This window comes from Hippopotamus amphibius, chromosome 10 (genome assembly GCF_030028045.1).
Source record: "Hippopotamus amphibius kiboko isolate mHipAmp2 chromosome 10, mHipAmp2.hap2, whole genome shotgun sequence".
Classification (NCBI taxonomy): Eukaryota; Metazoa; Chordata; class Mammalia; order Artiodactyla; family Hippopotamidae; genus Hippopotamus; species Hippopotamus amphibius.
The window spans coordinates 12831661-12854871 of NC_080195.1; the positions used below are offsets into that span (position 1 = coordinate 12831661).

Here is a 23211-nt window from a genome sequence, read left to right on the forward strand (position 1 = left end):
TAGAATCAGAGATGCAGAGATTATGAAATAGTCCAAATTCCCCACTTTAATTTCCCTCCCTCAATGTATCTCTTGGTGACATTTCTACTTCCTATTGTCAACCTTTCAGAAAGAGGATTTAGGATAAGTGTAAGATCATAGAATGTTAGCCAGATGTACAAATTTGATCTCCTTGAAATACCTTCCTGACAGCCTGCCATAGAACCTGAAATTTCTTTGATTGACACATTCTTTTGAGTTATTCCCAGCCAATAAAATTGTCCCTGTGTTGATGCGGTGGGGGTGGTATGATTGGGGCAGGGCAGCAGAAAGCAGAGTAGTTTGCTGGAGCTGCTGTTAGTATTAAGGTAGTTACACCATCTGTCTTTATAACCTGGCCACGTTAGCTCCCTACTGTAGGTCAGAGGCCTGCGTGGTCTCCTTTGCATGACCTTGGCAACTGGTTCTGCAGACACACCTTCTTGGTATCAAGTAGGTGTAATTTTACGTTTCCCGGAAAATTGACTTTATTGATTTATGTTTGTATTGCTTTATTGTCCTTTGATATATCGTGATTTCTTTTTACTTAGTATTTGCATAAGGCAGATACTGCGCTCTCATTTCAGAGAGAATCATGTCCGTATATGATTGCAAGGATCAAATACTTTTGCTTTCATTTTGATTTTTAGTGTTTTACAAGATAGTGGAGTTGTTTCTTTGAGGAGGGAAATAATTAAGTCTAATTTGGAGAAAGAGAAGTTTAAACTTAGAGCATGTGTATTTTGTGGTTTAAGGGTTCAAGCTGTCTGATAAGTGAAGTGACAAACCCAGATTATATCAGTTTTAAAGATTAACATTAAGTTTTTCTTATAGTAGTGCATTTCTCTAGTACTGTTATACATGAAGCAACTTAACCAAATTATTACTTGATTTGATGACATAAATAGTATATGAGAGTTTAAAGAAGCTCTGGATTGTCATACCATCTTTTCTAGGTAAAGATAGCACCGCTAATGTTTAGAGCTCTTAAAGTAAATGTTGAAATACAATAAATGTATTTACTTGTTTTAGTTGTGGACTTTAGTTATTGGGCCACAACCCAGCTCATGACCAATTATAGGGAGAGGCAGGAGGAGCAAGAACCTTAAACTGATGGCTGTGAATGTCGGGGTTCTTGGGTCGCATCATGGCAGGTAAAGGAGAGAGAATAAATCCTGAGAAATTTGTTGACATCCTGACTTAAGGAGAGTGTGGCAGAGCTTGGCAGCACTGTTTACTCATGTAAACCTTGCATTCTTTAATCATTGATTATGAATGTAAATTCTGCTCAATTTGTATTCATTAAAGTGGTGCTTTTTTGGTGACAGAGCATTAGGGCCGGGCCCATACTTGCAACATTGACGTATTCTCACACTAACCTTTCCTTCTAAGATGATTTGTTTACAAGTTACACCAAACTTCCCTGTCAAAGGAAATTTAAAAAGTAAAAGATTACACAAGAGGAAGTATAGGAGAGGTGTGCTACAGTTTGTAACAACAACTCAGTTTTAAAACCAGAAATCAAAAATAGAAACCTTACTGTGTAAAATTATCATGTGTAGATTTGTGCCTAGATCTTGTTATAGTTTTCAGAAAAGAAGAATTAACCTTTTTATTTTTCCTTTAGGTAATTTTGTGAGAAAAATTTTACAGCCTGCTTTTCACTTAATTGCTAGTGAAGATGATATGACTCCAGAGACAACGGGCCGTGAATTTTCCCTCTTTTCTGAAACACCAGTTAAGCAAGGAATTTCCTTTAGCAAAATGTCCACAGATAAAGATATAGAGGAGAGCTGGACATCGAATTCAAAGAAACTGGAGAGACTAGGGTCAGCTAAGCAGAGCAGTCCTGATCTTTCATTTTTAATTGTGAAGAATAACATAGGAGAAAAGCATCTTTTTGTAGATCTAGGTAAGTAGAATTGGCAGCTCTCTGTTAGACTGTCCTTGTGTATTTTTGTGAGAGACCAGTCAGGGCTCACTTGTCATTTTGCTTAGGATTCTCACTACCACCACTGCTCTATAGTGACAGTGGGGCTCACTAGCCAAATGTTGGATCAGTGAGCTAAGGTGCTGGAAATCTAGTAGGTTTCCTTTAGAAATGTTCCTGCTGTATTGCATATCTTTCTGTATTGATGCTTGACAACCAAGTATAATAATTTGGAAATATAACAGGAAGCCCTCGTTTTATGACACTTCACAGATACTGTGTTTATCTTCTTTTTTTTTTTTTAAACAAATTAAAGGTTTGTGACAACACTCAGTCAATCACTGCTATTGCAATTTTTCCAACAGCATTTGCTCACTTTGTATCTCTGTTTCATGTTTGGTAATTCTTGCAATATTTCAAACGTTTTCATTATTTGTTTTGGTCTATGATTAGTGATCTTTGATGTTACTACTATGACTTGCTGAAGGCTCAGATGGTTAGGCTTTTTTAGTAATAAAGTATTTCCTAATGTATGTATATTTTTAAAGACTATGCTATTGCACCCTTAATAACTACAATATAATGTAAACATAACTTTTATATGCGCTGGGAAATGTAAAAATTCGTGTGACTTTATTCTGATATTTGCTTTTATTGTGGTGTTCTGAAACTGAAGTCACAGTAGCTCTGAAGTATGCCTGTAGTTTTCAGTGCACAGAAGGTCTTTCACCTCCTTGGTTAAATTTATTCAGAGATATTTTATTCTTTTTGATGCAGTTGTAAATGGGATTGTTATTTTCTCTTTTGATAGTTTGTTATTAGTGTATAGAAACACCACGGATTTCCATATATTGATTTTGTGTCCTGCAGCTTTACTGAATTCATTTATCTAACAGTTTTTCTAACTATTTTAACAGTTCTAACAGGTTTTTTGGTGGAGTCTTTAGGGTTTTCTATATACAGTTGGTCCCCGACTTAATGATGGTTCGACTTACCTTTTTCTTTTCCCCACTTACAATTTTTTGACTTTATAGTGGTGTAAAAGTAATACATTTAGTGGAAACCATCCTTCAAATTTTGAACTTTAATCTTTTCCTGGTCTAGAGATATGTGGTATAATACTCTCTTGTGATGCTGGGCAGCGACAGTGAGCTGCAGCTCCCAGTCAGCCAGCCATGCAGTCATGAGGATGGATAACTGATCACTTACAACCATTTTATATCAGACAACCATTCTGTTTTGTTTTTTTTTTTACTTTCAATATACTATTCAATAAATTACATGAGATATTCAACAATTGATTACAAAATAGGCTTTTATTAGATGATTTTGCCCAACTGTAGGCTAATGTAATTGTCCTAAGCACATTTAATGTAGGCTAGGCTAAGCTATGATGTTTAGTAGGTTAGGTGTCTTAAATGTGTTTGCAGTTTATTTATTGGGACATATCCAGTTGTTAGCTGAGGCAGACCTGTATAATATCAAATCATTTGCAAACAATGACAGTTTTACTTCCTCCTTTACAATTTGGATACCTTTTTTTCCTTTTCTTGACTAATTGCTGTGGCTAGGAATTCCAACACTACATTGAATAAAAATGTGTGTATCCTTGTCTTGTTCCTGATCTTGAGGAAAAGCTTTCAGTTTTTCACTGCTGAGTATTTCTAATTGTGGGCTTGTCATATATGGCCTTTATGTTGAGGTATGTTTCCTCTGTATCCACTTTACTGAAGGTTTTTATCATAAGTGGATGTTGAATTTTCAAATGCTTTTTCTGCATCTATTGAGATGATCACATGGTTTTTATCCTGCATTTTGTTAATGTGTTGTTACATCACATTGATTTATTTGTGGATGTTGGACCGTCCTTGCATCCTGGAATAAATCCCACTTGATCATGGTATATGATCCTTTTAATGTACTGTTCAAGTTGGTTTGCTAATATTTTGTTGAGGGTTTTTAGATCTATGTTCATCATTGATATTGGCCTGTATGTAATTTTCTTTTCTAATGGTATCCTTGTCTAATTTTGGTATCAGGGTAATGCTGGTCTTGTAAAGTAAGTTTGGACATGTTCCCTCTTCTGTTTTTTGAAAGAGTGTGAGAAGGGTTGGTATTAATTCTTTGAATCTTTGATAGAATTCACATTTAGAGCCATCTGGTCCTAGACTTTTTCTTTGTTGGGAGGTTTTTATTTACTGATTTATTATCTTTACTGGTACTTGGTCCGTTCAGATTTTTGATTTCTTCATGATTCAGTCTTGGCAGGTTGTATGTTTATAGGAATTTATTAACTTACACTAAATTGTCCTATTTGTTGGTGTATAATTGTTCATGATATTCTCTTATGTCTTCTCTTTCATTTCTGATTTTTTCTGAGTCCTCTCTTTTTCTTGGTGAATCTATCTAAGGTTTATCAATTTTGTTTATCTTTTCAAAGAACCAGCTCTTGGTTTCATTGATCTTTTTCTTTTCTTTTCTTTCTTTCTTTTTTTTTTAGTCTCTATTTCATTTATTTCTGGTCTGATCTTTGTTATTTCCTTCTGTCTACTAACTTTGAGCTTCATTTGTTCTTATTTTTCTTGTTTCTTGATGTATAAATTTAGATTGCTTATTTGAGATTTTTCTTATTTTTTGAGGTAGGCCTGTATCACTGTGAACTTCCCTCTTAGAACTGCTATTGTTGCATCCTGTACATTTTAGTAATTGTGTTTCCATTTTCTTTTATCTCAAGGTATTTTTTTATTTCTCCTTTAATTGCTTTGTTGACCCATTGTTTATTCATTAGAATGTTATTTAATTTCCACATACATGTGAATTTTCCAGTTTTCTTCTTGTAATTAATTTCTAATTGCATACCATTGTGGTCAGAAAACATGCTTGATATGATTTCAGTCTTCTTAAATTTATTAAGACTTGCTTTGTGGCCTGACATATGATCTATCCTGGAAACAATTCCATGTGCATTTGAGAAGAATGTGTATTCTGTTGCTTTTGAATGGAATGTTCTGTTAAGTCCATCTGATCTACTGTGTCCTATAAGGCTGATGTTTCCATTTTGATTTTCTTTCTGGGTACTCTATCCATTGATGTAAGTGGGTTATTAAATTTTTCTACTCTTATTGTATTCCTATTTCTCCCTTTAGAGAGAGAATTTAATTTTCTTTATTTAGATGCTCCTATGTTATGTGTAAATAAGCATTTACAGATGTTGTTCTTTTCTTGTATTGACCCCTTTTTCAGTTATCATTATGTAATGCCCTTGTCTCTTATTACAGTCTTTATTTTTTATTTTTATTTTTTAAATTTATTTACTTATTTATTTGATTTGTTTATTGGCTGTGTTGGGTCTTTGTTGCTGCACACAGGCTTTCTCTAGTTGCTGTGAGTGGGGGCTACTCTTCATTGTGGTGTGCAGGCTTCTCGTAGTGGCTTCTCTTGTGGAGCACGGGCCCTAGGTGCATGGGCTTCAATAGTTGAGGCACATGGGCTCAGTAGTTGTGGCTCACGGCCTCTAGAGCACAGGCTCAATCGTTGTGGCGCATGGGCTTAGCTGCTCCGTGGCATGTGGAATCTTCCCAGGGCAGGGCTTGAACCCATGTCCCCTGCATTGGCAGGCGGATTCTTTACCACTGCACCCCCTAGGAAGTCCTCACAGTCTTTATTTTTAAGTCTTTTGTCTGATGTAACTATATCTATTCCAGCTTTCTTTTTGTTTCCATTTGCTTGAAATATCTTTTTTTCTACCCCTTCACTTTCAGCCTGTATGTGTCATGTCTGAAGTGCATCTCTTATAGGCAGCATATAGATAGGTCTTGTTTTTTTAAGCCATTTAGCCACTCTGTATCTTTTGATTAGAGAATTTAGTCCATTTACACTTAATTATTAATAGGTATGTACTTACTGCCATGTTAATAGTTTTCCACTGATTGTTTTGTAGTTCCCCTGTACCTTTCTACTTTTCTTGCTCTTTTCATTTGCGGTTTGATGACCGTCTCTACTGGTATGCTTAGTTTCCTTTTGTCATTTTGTGTATTATCTGCTATAGGTTTTTACTTTGTGGTTACCATGAAGCTTACATGTAACAACTTATATTTATAACAGTATTTTAAGTTGATAATGACTTAGGTTTGAGCACATTCTAAATCTCTAATTTTTATTCCCCCTTCCCCTGTTTTTGTTACATTTTATATTTTGTTTATCCCTTAACTAATTACTGTAGTTTTTTTTTTTTACTACTTTTGTCTTTTAATCTTCATACTAGTTTTATAAGTCTTAATCCACTACCTTTACTATATATTTATCTTCACCAGTGAGATTTATGCTTTCATATGTTTTCTTGTTACTAATTAATACCCCTTTTATTTTTTCCATTTAAGGAAGTCCCTTTAATATCTTTTACAAGGATAGTTTAGTGGTGATGAACTCCTTTAGCCTTTACTTATCTGGAAAACTCTTTATCCTTCAGTTATAAATGATAACTTTGCCAATAGCGTATTCTTGGTTGGAAGTTTTTTTTTCTGTCAGCCAGATTGAATATATTATGCCACTCCCCCTGGCCTGTAGCATTTCTCCTGAAAATTTGGGGATAGTTTTATGGGGGTTCCCTTGTATGCAGCAAGGTTTTTCTCTTGATGCTTTAAGATTCTCTCCTTTAACTTCTGACATTTTAATTATACTATGTCTTGGTGTGGGTCTCTCTGGGTTGATCTTGTTTGGAACCCTCTGGGCTTCCTGTATCTGTATGTCTGTTTCCTTCCCCAGGTTAGGGACGTTTTCAGTGATTTATTTCTTCAAATAAGTTTTCTGTTCCTTTCTCTCTCTCTCTCTTTCTTTTTTTTTTCCTTGGGACTCCTGTAATGTGAATGTTAGTGTGCTTGATGTTGTCCTATAAATCCTTTAACTCATTGACTGGGGGATTTTTGCAGAAACTAATGCCTGTGTCTGGCGATTTTTATTTTGGCTGGCCAAAAATTAATTCTGTTTTCACTAACACTTTGTGGGTTATTACATTCAGTAGTTACACCTGACACACCTGTAAAGTCTTCTAATTTTCGTGAAATGTTGTCTTCAATCCACTCTTATGTAGAAGCAAAGGAGCATTCTCCAGCACCATGAGTTTCCTTTTCACTTTCTGTATCAGAATCAATCACTGTTTTTTGTCTTTTTGTTGGTCTAATATTCACATTGTCTGAATCAGAACTATATTCTGAAGAACTATCATCTTTTGAGACACTAGTATATATGTCACTTGGACAATCAGAGAAAATATCTGCATAAAATTAACTGAAAAATTCTTCACTCAAAACTTCACGATCTGTCATTTTTGAAAATTTTATGTTTATAATATACACAAGGCTGGAAGAAAAACTTAATGGAGCAAAACGTGAATGATAAGAGCAATCATAAGTTGTATAATGAACCCTTGATCAATTTTAAGCTCTAACAACTTCGCACAGTGATGTTAAGTGTATTACTCTCTAAAAACGTATTGATTCATCTCCAGTCAATAACATTTGGGTAACAAAAGACACATTAATATGTCTCCGGTCAATAATGTGTTAAGCAGTCTTCCCTTTTTTTCCCATTCTTTTTTTGCTGCTCTGATTGGTTGAATTCCTCTGCCTTGTGTATGAGTTTAGTGATCATAAGCTTGAGCCCTGCTAGTCACCAGAGCCAGGCAGTCTAGCTGGGCAGGAGTCACAAAAATTGGGGCTCCAAATGAATGTATAAGTTCCTTTCTGAGAGATACTGGTGAGGTGGAGGAGAGCGCAAAGATGGCATCCGCTGGCTTCCATTTCTGAGAGCCCCTCCATACGCCCCTAAGCTCCTGGACAAGCAGATAGGCCTCTTTGTCAGAAAGACTGGGGGTGTGTTTAAGTATGCTGTCTGTGCAGTTCTCTGGGAGTGGTAGTTTGCCAAGACCTGTCTCTCTGTTATAGCTCCGTGGGACCCAGGATCACAATCTTCCCTAACCTCTAGAGCCAGGAGATCAAGGGGTATCCCCTGGATGGTAGCCACAGAAACTATCAACAGATGTGAAAACCAGGGCAGCAGATGTGTGTAGAAGCTCCCCTCTGGGAGATACCAGCACTCTGGAGCATGGCAGAAGGAGAGCACAAAGATGGCACCCACTGGCTGGAGCAAGGCAGAGCAGTAGTATGAAGATGGTACCTGCTGATAAAAAAGAAAGACAAAAGAAAGATGGTTCCCTCTAGCTTTAGCAAGGTAGAAGGAGAGCAGGAAGGTGGCACCCACCAGCCTCCATCTTTGGAGGGTATCCCAACAGGACCTTGCCCCTGAGACCAGTGCTTTAAAATTAGCAAATGAGTCTCTTTCAGATAAAGAATGGGTAGTTTTCAAGGGGCTGCTTCTGCATTTGACTCTGGGGCAGGTGAGTCTGCATTTGAGCCCTTTAAGAGCTGTTTTCAGTTTTCACAGCCCCATGGGTCTTGTGGGTGTGAGCCCAGTTGGTCTTCAAATTGAGGTGTTTGGAGGGGCTCATCTCTCAGGTGCTGGTCTTAAAAGTTGGGGTGCTTGATGTGGGGTTGTGAACCCTGTGCTCTTCAGGGAGGAGTTCTGGGTTTGAGTTCCCTCCAACTGTGGGCTGCTGTGCCTGGGGTTGGAGTTTATAATGAGAGTATGTCTCAGCCTTTCCTATCTGCTTCAGTGTGATTTCCCTCTCATTTGCCTGACGTGAAGGGGTCGGGTCATTTCACCAGTTTTTAGATTTTTTTCCCACAGGAAATTGTTCCATATATAGCTGTAGATTCCATGGTCCATGGGAGAAGGTGAGTTTAGGATCTTCCTACATCACCATCTTGAACCAGGTGTTTTTTCTAATACTATGCAGAATTAACTTAATATTTGCTGACTATAAAAACAGATCACTGAAAACATGCATTCATATTGTTTTATTAATTTTTGATATAGGAGTTTATACAAGAAATAGAAACTTTCGACTGTATAAATCATCAAAAATAGGAAAGTATGTGGCTTTGGAGATTGCTGAAGATAACAGATTTTATCCTATACAGTTGAAGAATATTTCCAAAGAAAATCAATATTTCCTCTCTTCTTTGGTCAGCAATGTCAGGTATACAGGACCAGAATTAAACCATTGTGTGTTCATAAATATTTATTAACCATTGCATATTACTAAAATGTGAATTGTATACATTTTTTATATCTTGAATAAAAGAAAGTTACTTCTTAAAATTCTAGGTTAACTGGTTATTTTTGGTCCATTAACTAAAAAATAATAGTAAAAGTTATTTTTAACCACTTATTTTTCTTTTTATATCCTTTTATGATTATATTTAATATATTTTCCAGTTTTTCTAAAATGATTCTATAAAAAAGAAAATAAAAACTACTTGTGTTGCATTTGGAAATACAATTACTGTTAACATTTAATTTTCTTTTTATATATGCACATATAGAAATACAGTTTACATAGCTCCTTCATTTAAAACATATGTCTTGAGATCATTATTTATATGGTTATGTCACCTGTTTTATCCATTCAACATTATATCATGAATATTTGTCAAGTTCATAGTCTACCAACATTAAATTGTAAATAAAATTGTTTATGTCTATGTAATTTTCCATTATGCTGATATACTCTAACTTATTGTCAGTTCTATTATTGAACATTTAAATTCCCATGTTTTGATCATTCTTAAAAAGTGTGAAAGACATCTTTTGACAGAACTATTTGCCTTCATTCCCCTTCACTCTGGGCTGGCAATTTGTTAGTATAAGATGTGGTTAAAGATCAGAGTGAATTGTATTGCTAAATTAACTGATTCTTCACCCTTTTGCCCTTCCTAGGTGTCATTTTAAAGAGAAATTCCATACAGATATTTCAATAAAAATATTTAAAATATACTGCCATAGGGAAGGTTGTGTCCAAATGTCCACTTGATAGCGGTTATTTGGGAGGGTGGGAAGATGTGTTGTTTTTCTCTCTGTATTTATGGACTGTTTGAGTTTTCATAACAAATTTTAGAAGTAACATCAAGGTAAGGTTAGTTTCCTTACCTTTAAAATGGAAATAATATTACCATCTATTTTCTGGAGTTGTGAGGATTAAATAAGTCAGAGCTGTGTGTATGTGCTTACAGCAGTGCCTGGCGCCTGGCATCTGCTCGGGAAATGTTTGTTGTTGTCATAGCTGAGATTCTGGAAGTAGCATGGTCCTAAACATTACACGACTGTTGCTCCCCACTGTTGTTGGCATCAGAATAAGGTCACATTCTAACATGTATGGGAAAAGCAACACAGCTGGCCTCTAATAACAGGCTGGAGTACAGGTAATCTCTTGATTACCAAATCTCATTTCTTTTGTAGTTTCAATATTAATTTTACAGAAGTGGAGAGTTCTTCTACTGAGTAGGGTTATGTTAATTGTCATTTGTGTATCCAACTAAAATAAATCTCAGGTATTTTTCTTCCTGAAATAAAGGCTGAATTCTTTATGATTACGATTTTCTTTGTTTTAATCTATTTTCCCTTTGCTTTCATCTCTTCTTTTTTTCCTTCCTATTATCCAGACTTTTAAAATTATTATTAACAAAAATTTCAAAGGCTCTGTATGTTTGGGAAATAGAATTATACTTCATTCTGTAGATTCAGCAGTCCTGGAGTCTTCTGATTGACTCTGTAGCTAAGGAAAGTATTTTAAATGATCACCAAAGTACTCTTTTTTTGTATGGGTTGGATCAGTGCTTTTGTAGGCAAATGTGGCATAAATATCTAAGAACAGTTAGCTGTTGAACAAAGGATTTTATTGTGAAACTATTTGAAATTGTATCCTTTCAGTAGCCATGTCTCTTTAATTCTAATATAATGTTACTTTTTGTGTACATATTTTCTTCAGATTCTCAGATACTTTACGAATTCTGACATATGACATACCTCAGAATAAACAAAAACGACTTGAGTATTTTAACCATACCAGTACTTCAGGTAATTTTAAGAAAACAATTTCCAATGAAAGTTTAAGGGTGCAAAATTTACTTTGCTTAAAAATCTTAAATCTTAAGTATTCATATGCACTGATCCTTCAGAACAACTGGGTTTCTATCCAGAATGGAAAAAATGTAAAAGTAGATGTATTTTAAAGGTTATTCACTAATTTTCATTTTATAGTGTTTTGGGGAAAAATATGAAAATAATGTAATTGTATAAAATACACATATTAAAATGAAAAAAACTAAAAGTACTCTTCACCCCTGTCCACAATCAAAGATGGGTAACCACTGTTTATAATAGTTTCCCAGCAGAGCTTTTCCTATATTTCCAGTATATGGAGAGCTTTTGCATTCTCTTAATGGCCATATAGTTTTTCAGGAAATCTATACGTTCTTCATTCCTATACTGAAGAAAATTATAGGTCTTTTTCTAAGATATCATATATAAACTTTCCAGTAAATATTTTTATACATATAATTTGAGGCTATCATTTATAATAGTGAAACTGAAAATTCAAATTACAACAAAATGGGATTGGTTACATACTGTAAAATACTCTGTAGCCATTTGATTTAGATTTATAAAGCCTATATAATATGAAAAAATGCCCATTTATGATGTTAAGACTCTATGTGTGAGGTATGATCGCAAGTTTCTTATCTGTTTATTTCCCTCTGGTTGTTTAACAGTTATTTCTAGACATTGATTTAGAGTTTATTTCTCTCATTTCTGCTTTAGTATATTTCCCACATTTCTTTAGCTATGTATACTATTTTTGTAAGTGAAATTGGGCTTTATTTAAAGAAAAGTAGATTATTCTGTCTTTAAATAAGATTTTAAAATCAGTTAAATTAGAGTCTTAGAAAATATAACAAATGTCAGTGCTCTACAGCTAAAGAGCACTGGAGAACACACCTGTGGTAAGCCGAGTTTATTACTGGTTACCACGGTGGAGAATGCACACCATAGGTAACTGTGGGGCATCTCAGTAAAAGGGTGTTAGAAAGGACTTACAGAACTCAGGCTTGGGTTATGCTTTTGAAGTCCCCAAGGAAGTGTGGGTTTGTTTTGAATTGGGTGCTGTCAGTGACAATTTTATGATTAAATATCTTGATAAATCTTATCTAGAAGGAAGGCTGACTACAGGGAGACTAAAGCTACAACTGGTAAAGAAGCAGCAGCTACTTACATACAAGATAAGCAGCGTTTGGTCATTTTTGTGGTTTGAAAAATGTTCACGTTTTGTCTCTGTTTGTACCTGATTACAGAATGGGCTTCGTTTTTGTTACTCATGGCCACAGAGTGACGTATCTGATATTGTAGTTCTGTGAAATAGTTTATGATTAACAGGAGAACAGCAAGGGCTGAGCTGTGAGTTCCCAGCCAGCTTGTAGCAACACCAAGGCCTCAGTGACAATACTAGGACAGCTCCTGGATGTAAGGGGCTGCTTTTTTCTCTTTATCAGAATGAAGCAAGCAATTGAAGTGATATTAAATGCTTTTATGAAAATTAGCTAAAATTTTTATTTGGGAGGTTTGAATTTTACCTGCTTCCTTGTAAGAATCCATGACTGACTAAAAGACAAATTGCAGAGAAGGTAGAAAAACAAAACAAAAAACCAAAAAACTGGCGGGTGTAGGTTGTAAAACCAATTGTACTAAACAACAACCTAAAATGTAACTCATCTTTTAGCTATAAAGATTTATAATTAATTTTTCTTTCTGTTGCAGTAGAAACCATTGAAGGTTTTCAGTGTTCACCTTACCCTGAGATTGATCAATTTGTTCTCTCATTGGTGAATAAAAATGGAATTAAAGGAGGTAAAGATAATCTTATTCTTTATTAACTGTTACATGATAGAGTAATAATACCTTTAGAAACATTATTTGTGATTCAGGAATTCGGCGTTGGAACTACTTTTTCCCAGAAGAGTTATTGGTTTATGATATTTGTAAATACCGCTGGTGTGAAAACATTGGAAGAGCCCACAAGAGTAATAATATCATGTAAGTAGTACTGTTTGTTAATGAGTCCTATATGTTTAACCAGTATTACATTCTAAATGTCTGTACTTTTTAAAGATGAGAATATAAAAATGATTTTGTTATAATAGATTTAGTTGTAATTCAGTTTATATTTTGATTTGTTTTTTAATATTTGAATATCTTAATTATTACCTTGCCTGTAGCACATATCTTTATTTGTACTTTATTTGGTAAAATAATCCCTTAAATAGTAAAATCTTGGGGAAACTAGAGTAGAATTAAGTGGGGTTAGAAAGAAACAAGAGGCACTAGCCATGGGTCCTTGACACGTATGGAGTCTAAATCAAAAGTGAGCAAATCTGGGCAAGAAGGAAGCTACTCTGTTAGTGTGTAAGAATTGGAGTTAAGGTTATGTTATCATGTTCAAGACAAAGAGTGGTAACGGGAACCAATATTTGAGTGCTTGCTGTATGTGCCAGGCCCTGTTTTTGGAGTTTTCTTTTATATGTCCCTGGCAAAAGGAGAGGAAGTAAAGGATGAAGTAAAACCAAAGTTTTTTTTAAATTTATTTTTTGGCTCCGTTGGGTCTTCCTTGCTGTGTGCAGGCTTTCTCTAGTTGTGGCGAGTGGGAGCTACTCTTCATTTGTGGTGTGTAGGCCTCTCAGTGCAGTGACTTCTCTTGTTGCAGAGTTTGGGCTCTAGGTGCACGGGCTTCAGTAGTCGTGGCATGTGGGCTCGGTAGTTGTGGCTCGTGGGCTCTAGAGCACAGGCTCAGTCATTGCGGCACATGGGCTTAGTTGCTTCTCGGCACGTGGGATCTTCCTGGACCAGGGATTGAACCTGTGTACCCTGCGTTGGCAGGTGGATTCCTAACCACTGGGCAACCAGGGAAGTCCCCAGAAGAACTTTAAATCATATAAGGACATGTTTAGAATAGGAATAAAATAGAAACCCAGTAGTTATTTATGATGTGAGAAATTTTGCTATGTTTTAACACCTGATGTCAAAGCTCAGACTTCAGTATATCAAGTTTTTAAAGCACATGGGACAGATAGGAGAAGATGAGGAAGCTTTTGTTAGAAAGCTGGAAAACATCTTAAATATTATTCTGTGCTAAACTACATATGCAGATTCAGTAAAAAAAACAACAACTATATGCTCAATATACAAAGCTGTAACAGAAAAACACAAAGGAAAAGACCACCCATAGTCCCAGAACCAGTAATAACTATGGTTATAATTTTGGTGTACTTTCTAGTCTTTTTTCTATGCATAAAAGTGTCAGAAAATCATTATACAGTGACCATCTTTTTAACTTTTTGAGATTCTCAGGTTGCTATATATTTCTTTCTGAAGAATTACCAGGTTGTATTATGTATTCACAATGTATTTTTTCTTAATTGTGAAATATATCATGTATATAAAAGTATGTATATAATGTATATGTACACTTTAAGGACTAATACTAAAATGATAACTTGTCATATCTGCCACTCACCATAAGAAACAGAATGTATTCAAACCTCAGAAGTACCCAACCCGTTTCTTTAGAGATTATCCTGGATTTTGTGTTAATCTTGATTTATGGTTGAAGATTTGCTTACCCTTGAAGTTCTGCCAGTTTTGCTCACATATTTGAAGCTCTCTTATTTGGTGGATACAGGTTGGGAATATCTTCCTGGGAGGACTTTCGTGAATATGTAATTTTTGCCCTAAAGTTCATTTTGTGTGATATTTTTGGCAACCATAGTTTGGCAAATATCTTTCATGCTTTTAAACTTTTCTCCATCTTTAAGTCTTAGGCATATCTCTTGTAAATGGCATGTAGCTGAATTTTGTTTTCTATCCAGGCTAGAAAGTAATTTTTTCTTCCTTTTTTTTTTTAATGTAAAGGATTTTGGTTGACTTGAAAAATGAAGTTTGGTATCAAAAATGTCATGACCCTGTATGTAAAGCAGAAAACTTCAAATCTGACTGTGAGTTACTAATTTTTACATTTACTATAAAGTGAAAATTAGATATTTATATAATAGTTTTACTATCTTTCTGATTCAGGTTTCCCATTACCTACTGAAGTATGTCTCCTGTTTCTTCTCAAAGAGGTAAGTGCAGTTTTTTCTTTCTCGTTACTATTTCTTGGTACAATGGTAAATGGACTAATGGTGTCCGGGTGTGTCCAGATATTGTTTAAACACACTGTTCAGTACCTTGTTTTCACTTAGGAATATGTTGTAGCGATTGTCCCATCTCGGCACATATCTGATAATATGAATCTCATTTTTTCCCACTGCTGCATAAGAAATTGTGTAGATAGCTATTAACCAGTTTGACATTTAATAAATTTCTCATTTTTGCTTTATAGAGTATATCAAAATATATTGGTTCTTTAAACTATAGGAAGAATTTCTAGAAGTAGAATTGTGTCAAAGGGTATATGCATTTTGTTTTGATAGCTAATCAGATAATAGATAATATCTATCAGGTTGCCAAACCGATATTTTTCTTTTAAAAACTTTTATTTACGCAAGTAATTCACATTCATTGTAGAAAAACATTACAAAATACATAAAGCACAAAAGGAAAAAATCATTGTCACATAATTTGACCACTCAGATAACTGATGTAAATGTTTTTGTCTATATCTTCTAGAATTTATATCTGTATATCAATATATCAATTGTGTTTTTTTAAAGCCATGGTATACATACTGTTTTCTACTTAAGGTATCACATATATTTTCCATACATATTTCCAAATTGCTCTCCAAAAAATGATAGGAAATTGAGACTTCACAGTTTATAGGAGCATCTAATTACCCTACACTTGCCAACATTGCTTATTTTTACCTTTTAATCTCTACTAACCTGGTAGGCATAAAGTGATATATGAGGTGTTTTAATTTACACTTATTAATGCAATTTAACTTTTATCAGGCTTACTGTGTTTCTCTTATGTATTGCCTGTAACTGCCCTGTCTACTTTTGTATGGGGTCTTATTAATATTTTACAAGAACTTTTTATTAAGTACTCTTTTGTTATTTTCTAGACTTTTTAGTGGGTCCCCCCCCATTTATCAGCATTTTTGTTTATGGTGTTATAGTTAGAATAAAAGTTACCTGCTACAAGCCGAGTTAGTGCTTGAGTTCCCAATTTAGATAATTATCTGATACCTATTCAATTTGATTTAAAAAATGCCTCCTGAAAAAATTCATACTGAAATGGTAGAAATCTCATTTTTTATCTGTAGGAGCTGGATATAAAATAGCTAATAGCCAGATGCTCTGGTAAACTACTAGGTTAAAAAATGTTTTGAAATAACCAAGAAAAAATTTTTTTAAACTGTGCCTCTAAGAAGGTTTCATCCTTGTTCATTTGGAGTGTTATTTTGATGAACATTTATGGTTTCAGTGGGTTTCTATAAGTTTCTTTTTTTCCTGCTTATCCAGTAATAATCAAAAATGCCAAGTTGAAAGTACTTTTGGTGTACAGTATTGCCACTGCTTGGATTTATTTTGGCTTTTTATTTAAAATAACAGTATAATAAACCTATCACTTAGTTTTAACAGTTAACATTTTGTTATTTCTGCTTCATCTGTTTGTTTAACTAAATCACCAGTGTTATTTGCCTATTTTTCTATTGCAGTAACAGTTTTTAAACATTTTTACTTAAAAGAAGTTTTAACCTACAGAAATGTTGCAGAAGAACGAGGAACTCTCCTGTATGCTTTTCCTCCACATTTGCTATTTGTTAAACATTTGGCGGCACTTTTCTCCCTCTGCTGTACACATTACACATTATTTTTGATGAATCTTGTCTTAGGCATTTCAGGGTGCTATAACAATACCTTAGACTGAGTGACTTAAAAATAACAAATTTCTCACAGTTCTGGAGGCTGGCCAGTTCAAGATCAAGGTGCTGGCAGACTCTAGTCAGCTTCCTGGGTCATTGAGAGCTCTCTTCTCACTGTGTCCTTCCCTGGCAGAAGGGATCACAGAGCACTCTGGTCTTTTATAAGGGCACTAATCCCATTCATGAGGGTCTATCCTCATCTAATCTGCCAAAGACCTCACATCCTAATATCATCACCCTGGGGGTTAAGATTTCAACCTAATGAATATTGGGGGGTGGGGTGGGGAGGGCAGTGACACATAAACATTCAGCCATAGCAGATCTTTTCAGAGTCAGCTGCAGACATCAAAACCCTCCTTATTCTCCAGCTACATGCTTAACAAGAAATGAAGACCATTCCTATATACCTATAGTGAAATTATTAAGTTCAGGAACATTAATGTTGATATAATTCTATTTTATATACAAATCCAGTCATACTTGGACAGTTGTTTCAAAACTTAACTTTTTTCATTCCATGTTAATTTTTAAAATACTTTAAAGATACAGAAATCAGTCTGTTAAGATAGCAGATAAATTTTAAAAACCAGTTTGCCTTCAGCTAGACTATCCACTTTTTAAAAATTCAGGAGTGTGCCACAAAGACAGCAACAGTGAGCCCATTCCCATGGTGACTGTTGGAGACAATGTCATCCAGTGTATTCATTTTAACATCTGTTGAACTGAATACCTTAATGCAGTATAGATCAACTATATGGTGAAATTATCACACGTTCTGCCTGAATAATCGGTATTTTCTTCCTACTCTACTCTCCCTCCCCTTTGGAACTAAAGGAAGAGTTTACAACAGATAAAGCAACAAACAATGAAAGCAAGAATCCTCATGAACCATCATCTAGTGAGTCATCAAAAGGTACATTTTCTGATGCTGACTGGGATAATGGCATTGATGATGCTTATATTTTGGAGGCTACAGAAGATGCTGAATTAATAGAAGCTGCAGAGAACAGTCTTCTCAGTTATAATGGAATGGATGAAATTCCTGATGAACTAATTATGGAAGTATTACAAGAGTAGCTAATTATGGACACATATAACTAAGCTGTAATTTGCTTGAAGACAGATTTAATAACATTAAATTATAGTAACTTATTAAGACTGTTATATCAGCTAAGTTTTATCACTTTGCTTCCAAATCTTATTTACTGAAGTAAACCAGTTTTATTGAAAATTAGCACCAGTGTGCTTAAATTCAGTAGACATCTCCTCCTTTGATTAACCAAAGTTATTCTATGTTCACATCAGCTTAATTTTGCACTTTTTATTTTTAGGGTAAAACTTTTGTATGTCTAGGGCTGATTAAGTGTCAACATTTAAAAACTCGTTACTTGACGTTAATGAGAAAAGTTAATTATGGCCTCTAATACTACTATACCTAGCCATTTAACTTTAATGACAAAGGTAACAAGACTATACAACCAGCCTGAACAATTAGACAAGTTTACTCTTTTTAAATGTATCTGAGAATGTTGCTATAACAATAAAAAGAAATAATTCAAATTAATAAAGTTTTAGGGTTTTTCCTCGCATCTCCTTTGTGGAAAAATACATACAGTTTCAGAAGGTAACAAGCAGTAGCATACTAATCTTTATATGTGTACACTTTAGTAGACTGGTCTCATTTCTGGTCAAGGAGCTTCTCTAATTGGTAGTTGATATTTTGTAGATGGTTTTCAGCTCCCAAAAGGGGTCTTGCTTTGAATAGCAGAGCTGGAAGACTGGATGAATCATACTATTGAAGGAAAATATTTAGATTAACAAATATCAAAAACTTTTATAACCCTATCCATTTTACATTGCTCAATGTTATGACCAAGTGCCAGTTATTAATAGAGCTCTTAAGGAATCACTCTAAGGGAATCACTCTTCCTCTCATTTTTTGGATAAAATTGTTCTTTAATCCATTACCATAGGACAACTGATAAATGAGGTTGCAAGGGAACTGCTTTGCAAAGCTTGAGCTAATCATCCCAGAAGACCAGTGGGCTCAAAGAACTGTGGCATCTGAATTATTAAAAACAAAATCATCCCAGGACAGGTTAAGACTTGGTTTGGGCAAGTCAGCTACAGCTCTGTGGGGGTTGCTTGATCTCATGCTATTTTAAACACAGGAAACCATATGGCAGATTTACTGTAAGAACTGATGGAACGAGAACACCAGGCCCCTAAAAATTCATCATCTAGAAAAATTACTTATTGGGAAGAGCAATTAAGTGTCTTAAAAGTTGCCAATCTAAATTGTCCTTAATGATTAAAGATAAAGTTAAATACAAGCCCAATGTAAAATAGAAAAACTCAACTCATGATTTTGAAATAATTAACAAAGCCAAACATCATGGTGTAGTTTTGTGTGTGTGTGTGTATTTTACTGGAGTATAACTGCTTTACAATGTTGTTACTTTCTACTGTACAATGAAGTGAATCAGCTATATGTATACCTATATCCCTTTCCTCTTGGACCTCCCTCCCACCGTCCCCCCATCCAGGTCATCACAGAGCACAGGGCTGAGCTCCCTGTGCTTTATATAGCATGTTCCCGCTATCTTACGCATGGTAGTTTATATATGTCAGTCCTAATCCCCCAATTCATCTTACCCTCCCCTTCCTGCTGAGTCCACATGTCCACTCTCTTTGTCTCTATTCTTGCCCTGCAGGTAGGTTCATCTGTACCATTTTTCTAGATTCCACATATATGCATTAATATACAATATTTGTTTTTCTCTTTCTGGCTTACTACACTCTGTATGACACTCTAGATCTATCCGCATCTCTACAAGTGACCAATTTCGTTCCTTTTTATGGCTGAGTAATATTCCATTGTATATATGTACCATAGGTGAGTGACTAAAATCCAGACAGTTGTATCATACGCAGGTGAGTCAAAAATTATCTGCACTCTGGCTGTAGAATTTTTATAAGTTTTAATATAGCCAGAGTATGGATAATTTTTGACTCATGTACTTATGATATTTTGTTGTTTATGTTTTCAAGGTGATTGTCTTAGAAATGAAGTAAAGCAGAAAAGCTGTCAGACTACCACCCACAAAATAATGGAATTTTTTCTAGAATATCACCTAACATTACTAGGCAATTCAATTTAACTAATATTTGAGAGCCTAATGTGTTCAAGCTACCATGGGGCACCTGCTCTGGGGTGGGGACCATGGGGAGGACCTAACTTTGGTGCTAGATTCTTAGTTTAGGAAAAGAGGTGAGACACATACCCCAATAACTACACTCTGAAAGCATAACGGACAGCTGCTCCAGAAGGCTCAAGGGCTTGCACAGAACAAGATGTTAGTAAGAGTCATGTATTCCAAACAAGGCAGTGACTCAGTCTCAGTTCTCACCAAAGTTATTATGTTCAAATTTCAACCTGTGCTATTATTAATTTCTCCTACTAACCAAATCCCCAACTCCAAATAAGCTTTAGACCAGCTGGGTGCTGTCACAAAAAGTAATTTAAAAACATTCTATTTCCAGATCTCTAATATACTGAATATAAACAAATCTTTATTCTCCTGAGCCTAACTTTTAGATCAGTATCAAAACCCTAAAGTTGAATGTGGAAGTGAAGGATAAGATGTATGTATACATTATATATTAGTATACCACATTTTTATATAAAATATACAGGTTTTTTTTCCCTGTAATTTAAACATTTCTATTAATCTGGGCTGGTTATCACAACAGTAGCAAAGTCTGCAGCAAAAATCAGAACCAATTACAAAGTTTATTAAAACTGAGCCAAGCAAGAAATAGGAAATATGAATAGACCAATTAATTACTAGTTACTGAAATTGAATCAGTAATTTAAAAACTCCAAACAACCAAAAGTCCAGGACCAGATGGCTTCACAAGTGAATTCTACCGAACATTTAGAGAAGAGTTAACACCTGTCCTTCTGAAACTATTCCAAAAAATTGCAGAGGAAGGAATACTTCCAAACTCATTCTATGAGGCCACCATCGCCCTGATACCAAAACCAAAAATATCTCAAGAAAAGAAAAGTACACACCAATATCACTGAACACAGATGCAAAAATCCTCAATAAAAGCTAGCAAACCAAATCCAATAATACATTAAAACAATCACACACCATGATCAAGTGGGACTCATTTCATGGATACAAGGATGTTTCAGTATCTACAAATTAATCAATGTGATATACCTCACTAACAAACTGTAGAATAAAAACCATATGATCTCTGGGTATATGCCCAGTAGTGGGATTGCTGGGTCAAATGGTAGTTCCATTTTTAGCTTTTTACAGAACCTCCATACTGTTCTCCATAGTGGCTGTATCAATTTACAAAGACACATGCACCCCAGTGTTCATTGTGGCACTATTTACAACAGCCAGGACATGGAAACAACCTAAATGTCCATCCACAGAGAAATGGATAAAGAAGATATGGTACATATATACAAGGCAGTATTACTCAGCCATAAAAAGGAATGAAATTGGGTCATTTGTAGAGACGTGGGTGGACCTAGAGACTGTCATACAGAGTGAAGGAAGTCAGAAAGAGAAAAATATCATATGTTAACACATGTAGAATCTGGAAAAAATTGGTATAGATGATCTTACAAAGCAGAAATAGAAACACACATACAGAGAACAAACAGGGACACCAAGGGGGGAAGAGGGGTGGGATGAATTGGGAGATTGGGATTGACATGTGTATACTATTGGTACTATGTATAAAATAACTAATGAGAACTTATTGTATAGCACAGGAAATTCTACTAATGCTCTGTGGTGACCTAAATGGGGAGGAAATCAAAAAAAGAGGGGATATATGTATACATATAGCTGATTCAGTAGGAACTAACAATGTTGTAAAACAACTATACTCCAGTATAAATTAAAAAAAAAAAACCATATGATCATCTCAGTAGATGCAAAAGAGCTTTTGATAAAATTCAACATCCATTTATGATTAAAAACTCCAGAAAGTGGGCACAGAGGGAACATACCTCAACATAATAAAGGCCATATATGACATTCCCACATCTAACACCATACTCAGTGGTGAAAAACTGAAAGCATTTCCTCTAAGATCAGGAACAAGACAAAGATGCGTATTCTTGCCAGTTTTATTCAACATAGTTTTGATAGAGAAGAAAAAGAAAAGGAATCCAAACTGGAATGGAAGACGTAAAACTGTCACTGCTTGCAAATGACATGATACTATACCTACAAAATCCAAAAACACTACCAGAAAATTACTACAGCTTATTGATGAATTCGGTAAAGTTGCAGGATACAAAATTAATATACAGACATCTGTTGCATTGCTATATACTAACAATGAAATATCAAAAAGAGAAATTAAGGAAACAATCCCATTTATCATCACAACAAAAAGAATAAAATACCTAGGAATAAATCTACCTAAGGAGGTAAAAGACCTATATTCCAAAAACTATCAGATGCTGACGAAAGAAACAGAAGAGGATACAAATAGATGAAAAGATATACCAGATTGTATACTGGATACTATAAAACAGAGGGCGATGTAGGCAAAACACTCTTTAACATAAATCACAGTACTGTCTTTTTGGAGCCACCTCCTAGAGTAAAGAAAACAAAAACAAATGGGACCTAATTAAACTTAAAAGCTTTTTGCACAGCAAAGTAAGTAATAAACATAACAAAAAGACAACCCACAGAATGGGAGAAGGTATTTGCAAACAAAGCAGCCAACAGTGGATTAATTTCTAAAATATACAGTCATGCAGCTCAAAAAAAAAAAAAAAAAAAAAAACCCAATCAAAAAATGGACAGAAGATCTAAACAGACATTTCTCCAAAGAAGACACATTGATGGTCAAAAAGCACAGGAAAAGATGCTCACCATCGCTAATTATTAGAGAAATGCAAATTAAAACTACAAGGAGGTGTCAACCTCACATCAGTCAGAACGCATCATCAAATACCCTACAAACAACAAATGCTGGAGAGGGTGTGGAGAAAAGGGGACCTTCCTACACAATTTGTTAGAATGTAGATTGGTATAACCACTATGGAGAACAGAATGAAGGTTTCTTCAAAATCTAAAATCAGAACTACCAAATGATCCAGCAGTTTCACTCCTGGGCATATATCTGAAGAAAACCATAATTTGAAAAGATACATGCACCCCAATGTTCACTGCAGCAGTATTTGCAATAGCCAAGACATGGAAGCAACCTAAATGTCCATCCACAGAGGAATGGATAAAGAAGATGTAGTGTATATATACTGTGGAATATTACTCAGCCAGATCAAAGAATGAAATAATGCCATTTGCAGCAACATGGATGGACCAAGATTATCATACTAAGTGAAGTTAAGTCAGAGAAAGACAAACATTGTATGATATCATTTACATGTAGAATCTAA

The 23211-nt window shown here is 34.9% G+C and overlaps 2 protein-coding genes across 14 annotated transcripts in view; one reads left to right on the forward strand and one right to left on the reverse strand.

Annotated features, from left to right (window-relative positions):
• The window catches only part of PRIMPOL (primase and DNA directed polymerase), a 40448-nt gene extending 22608 nt beyond the window's left edge, over window positions 1-17840 (forward strand). For 3 of the 6 annotated variants that reach the window (XM_057696919.1, XM_057696921.1, XM_057696920.1), the window contains 8 exons: window positions 1646-1930; window positions 8882-9044; window positions 10833-10921; window positions 12659-12748; window positions 12826-12934; window positions 14807-14889; window positions 14969-15015; window positions 17598-17840. In XM_057696919.1, coding sequence (XP_057552902.1) covers window positions 1646-1930; window positions 8882-9044; window positions 10833-10921; window positions 12659-12748; window positions 12826-12934; window positions 14807-14889; window positions 14969-15015; window positions 17598-17840 — 1109 coding nt within the window. Of the gene's footprint in view, window positions 1-1645; window positions 1931-8881; window positions 9045-10832; window positions 10922-12055; window positions 12128-12658; window positions 12749-12825; window positions 12935-14806; window positions 14890-14968; window positions 15016-17597 lie in introns of all 6 variants that reach the window. The other 3 variants (XM_057696924.1, XM_057696922.1, XM_057696923.1) reach the window with 3 other exon arrangements.
• A 463-nt stretch (window positions 17841-18303) lies between these two features.
• CENPU (centromere protein U) overlaps window positions 18304-23211 on the reverse strand; it is a 31765-nt gene continuing 26857 nt past the window's right edge. For all 8 annotated transcript variants that reach the window (XM_057696930.1, XM_057696926.1, XM_057696927.1 and 5 more), the window contains one exon: window positions 18304-18555. In XM_057696930.1, the coding sequence (XP_057552913.1) occupies window positions 18442-18555 (114 nt within the window). In that variant the 3' untranslated portion in view covers window positions 18304-18441. The remainder of the gene's footprint in view (window positions 18556-23211) is intronic.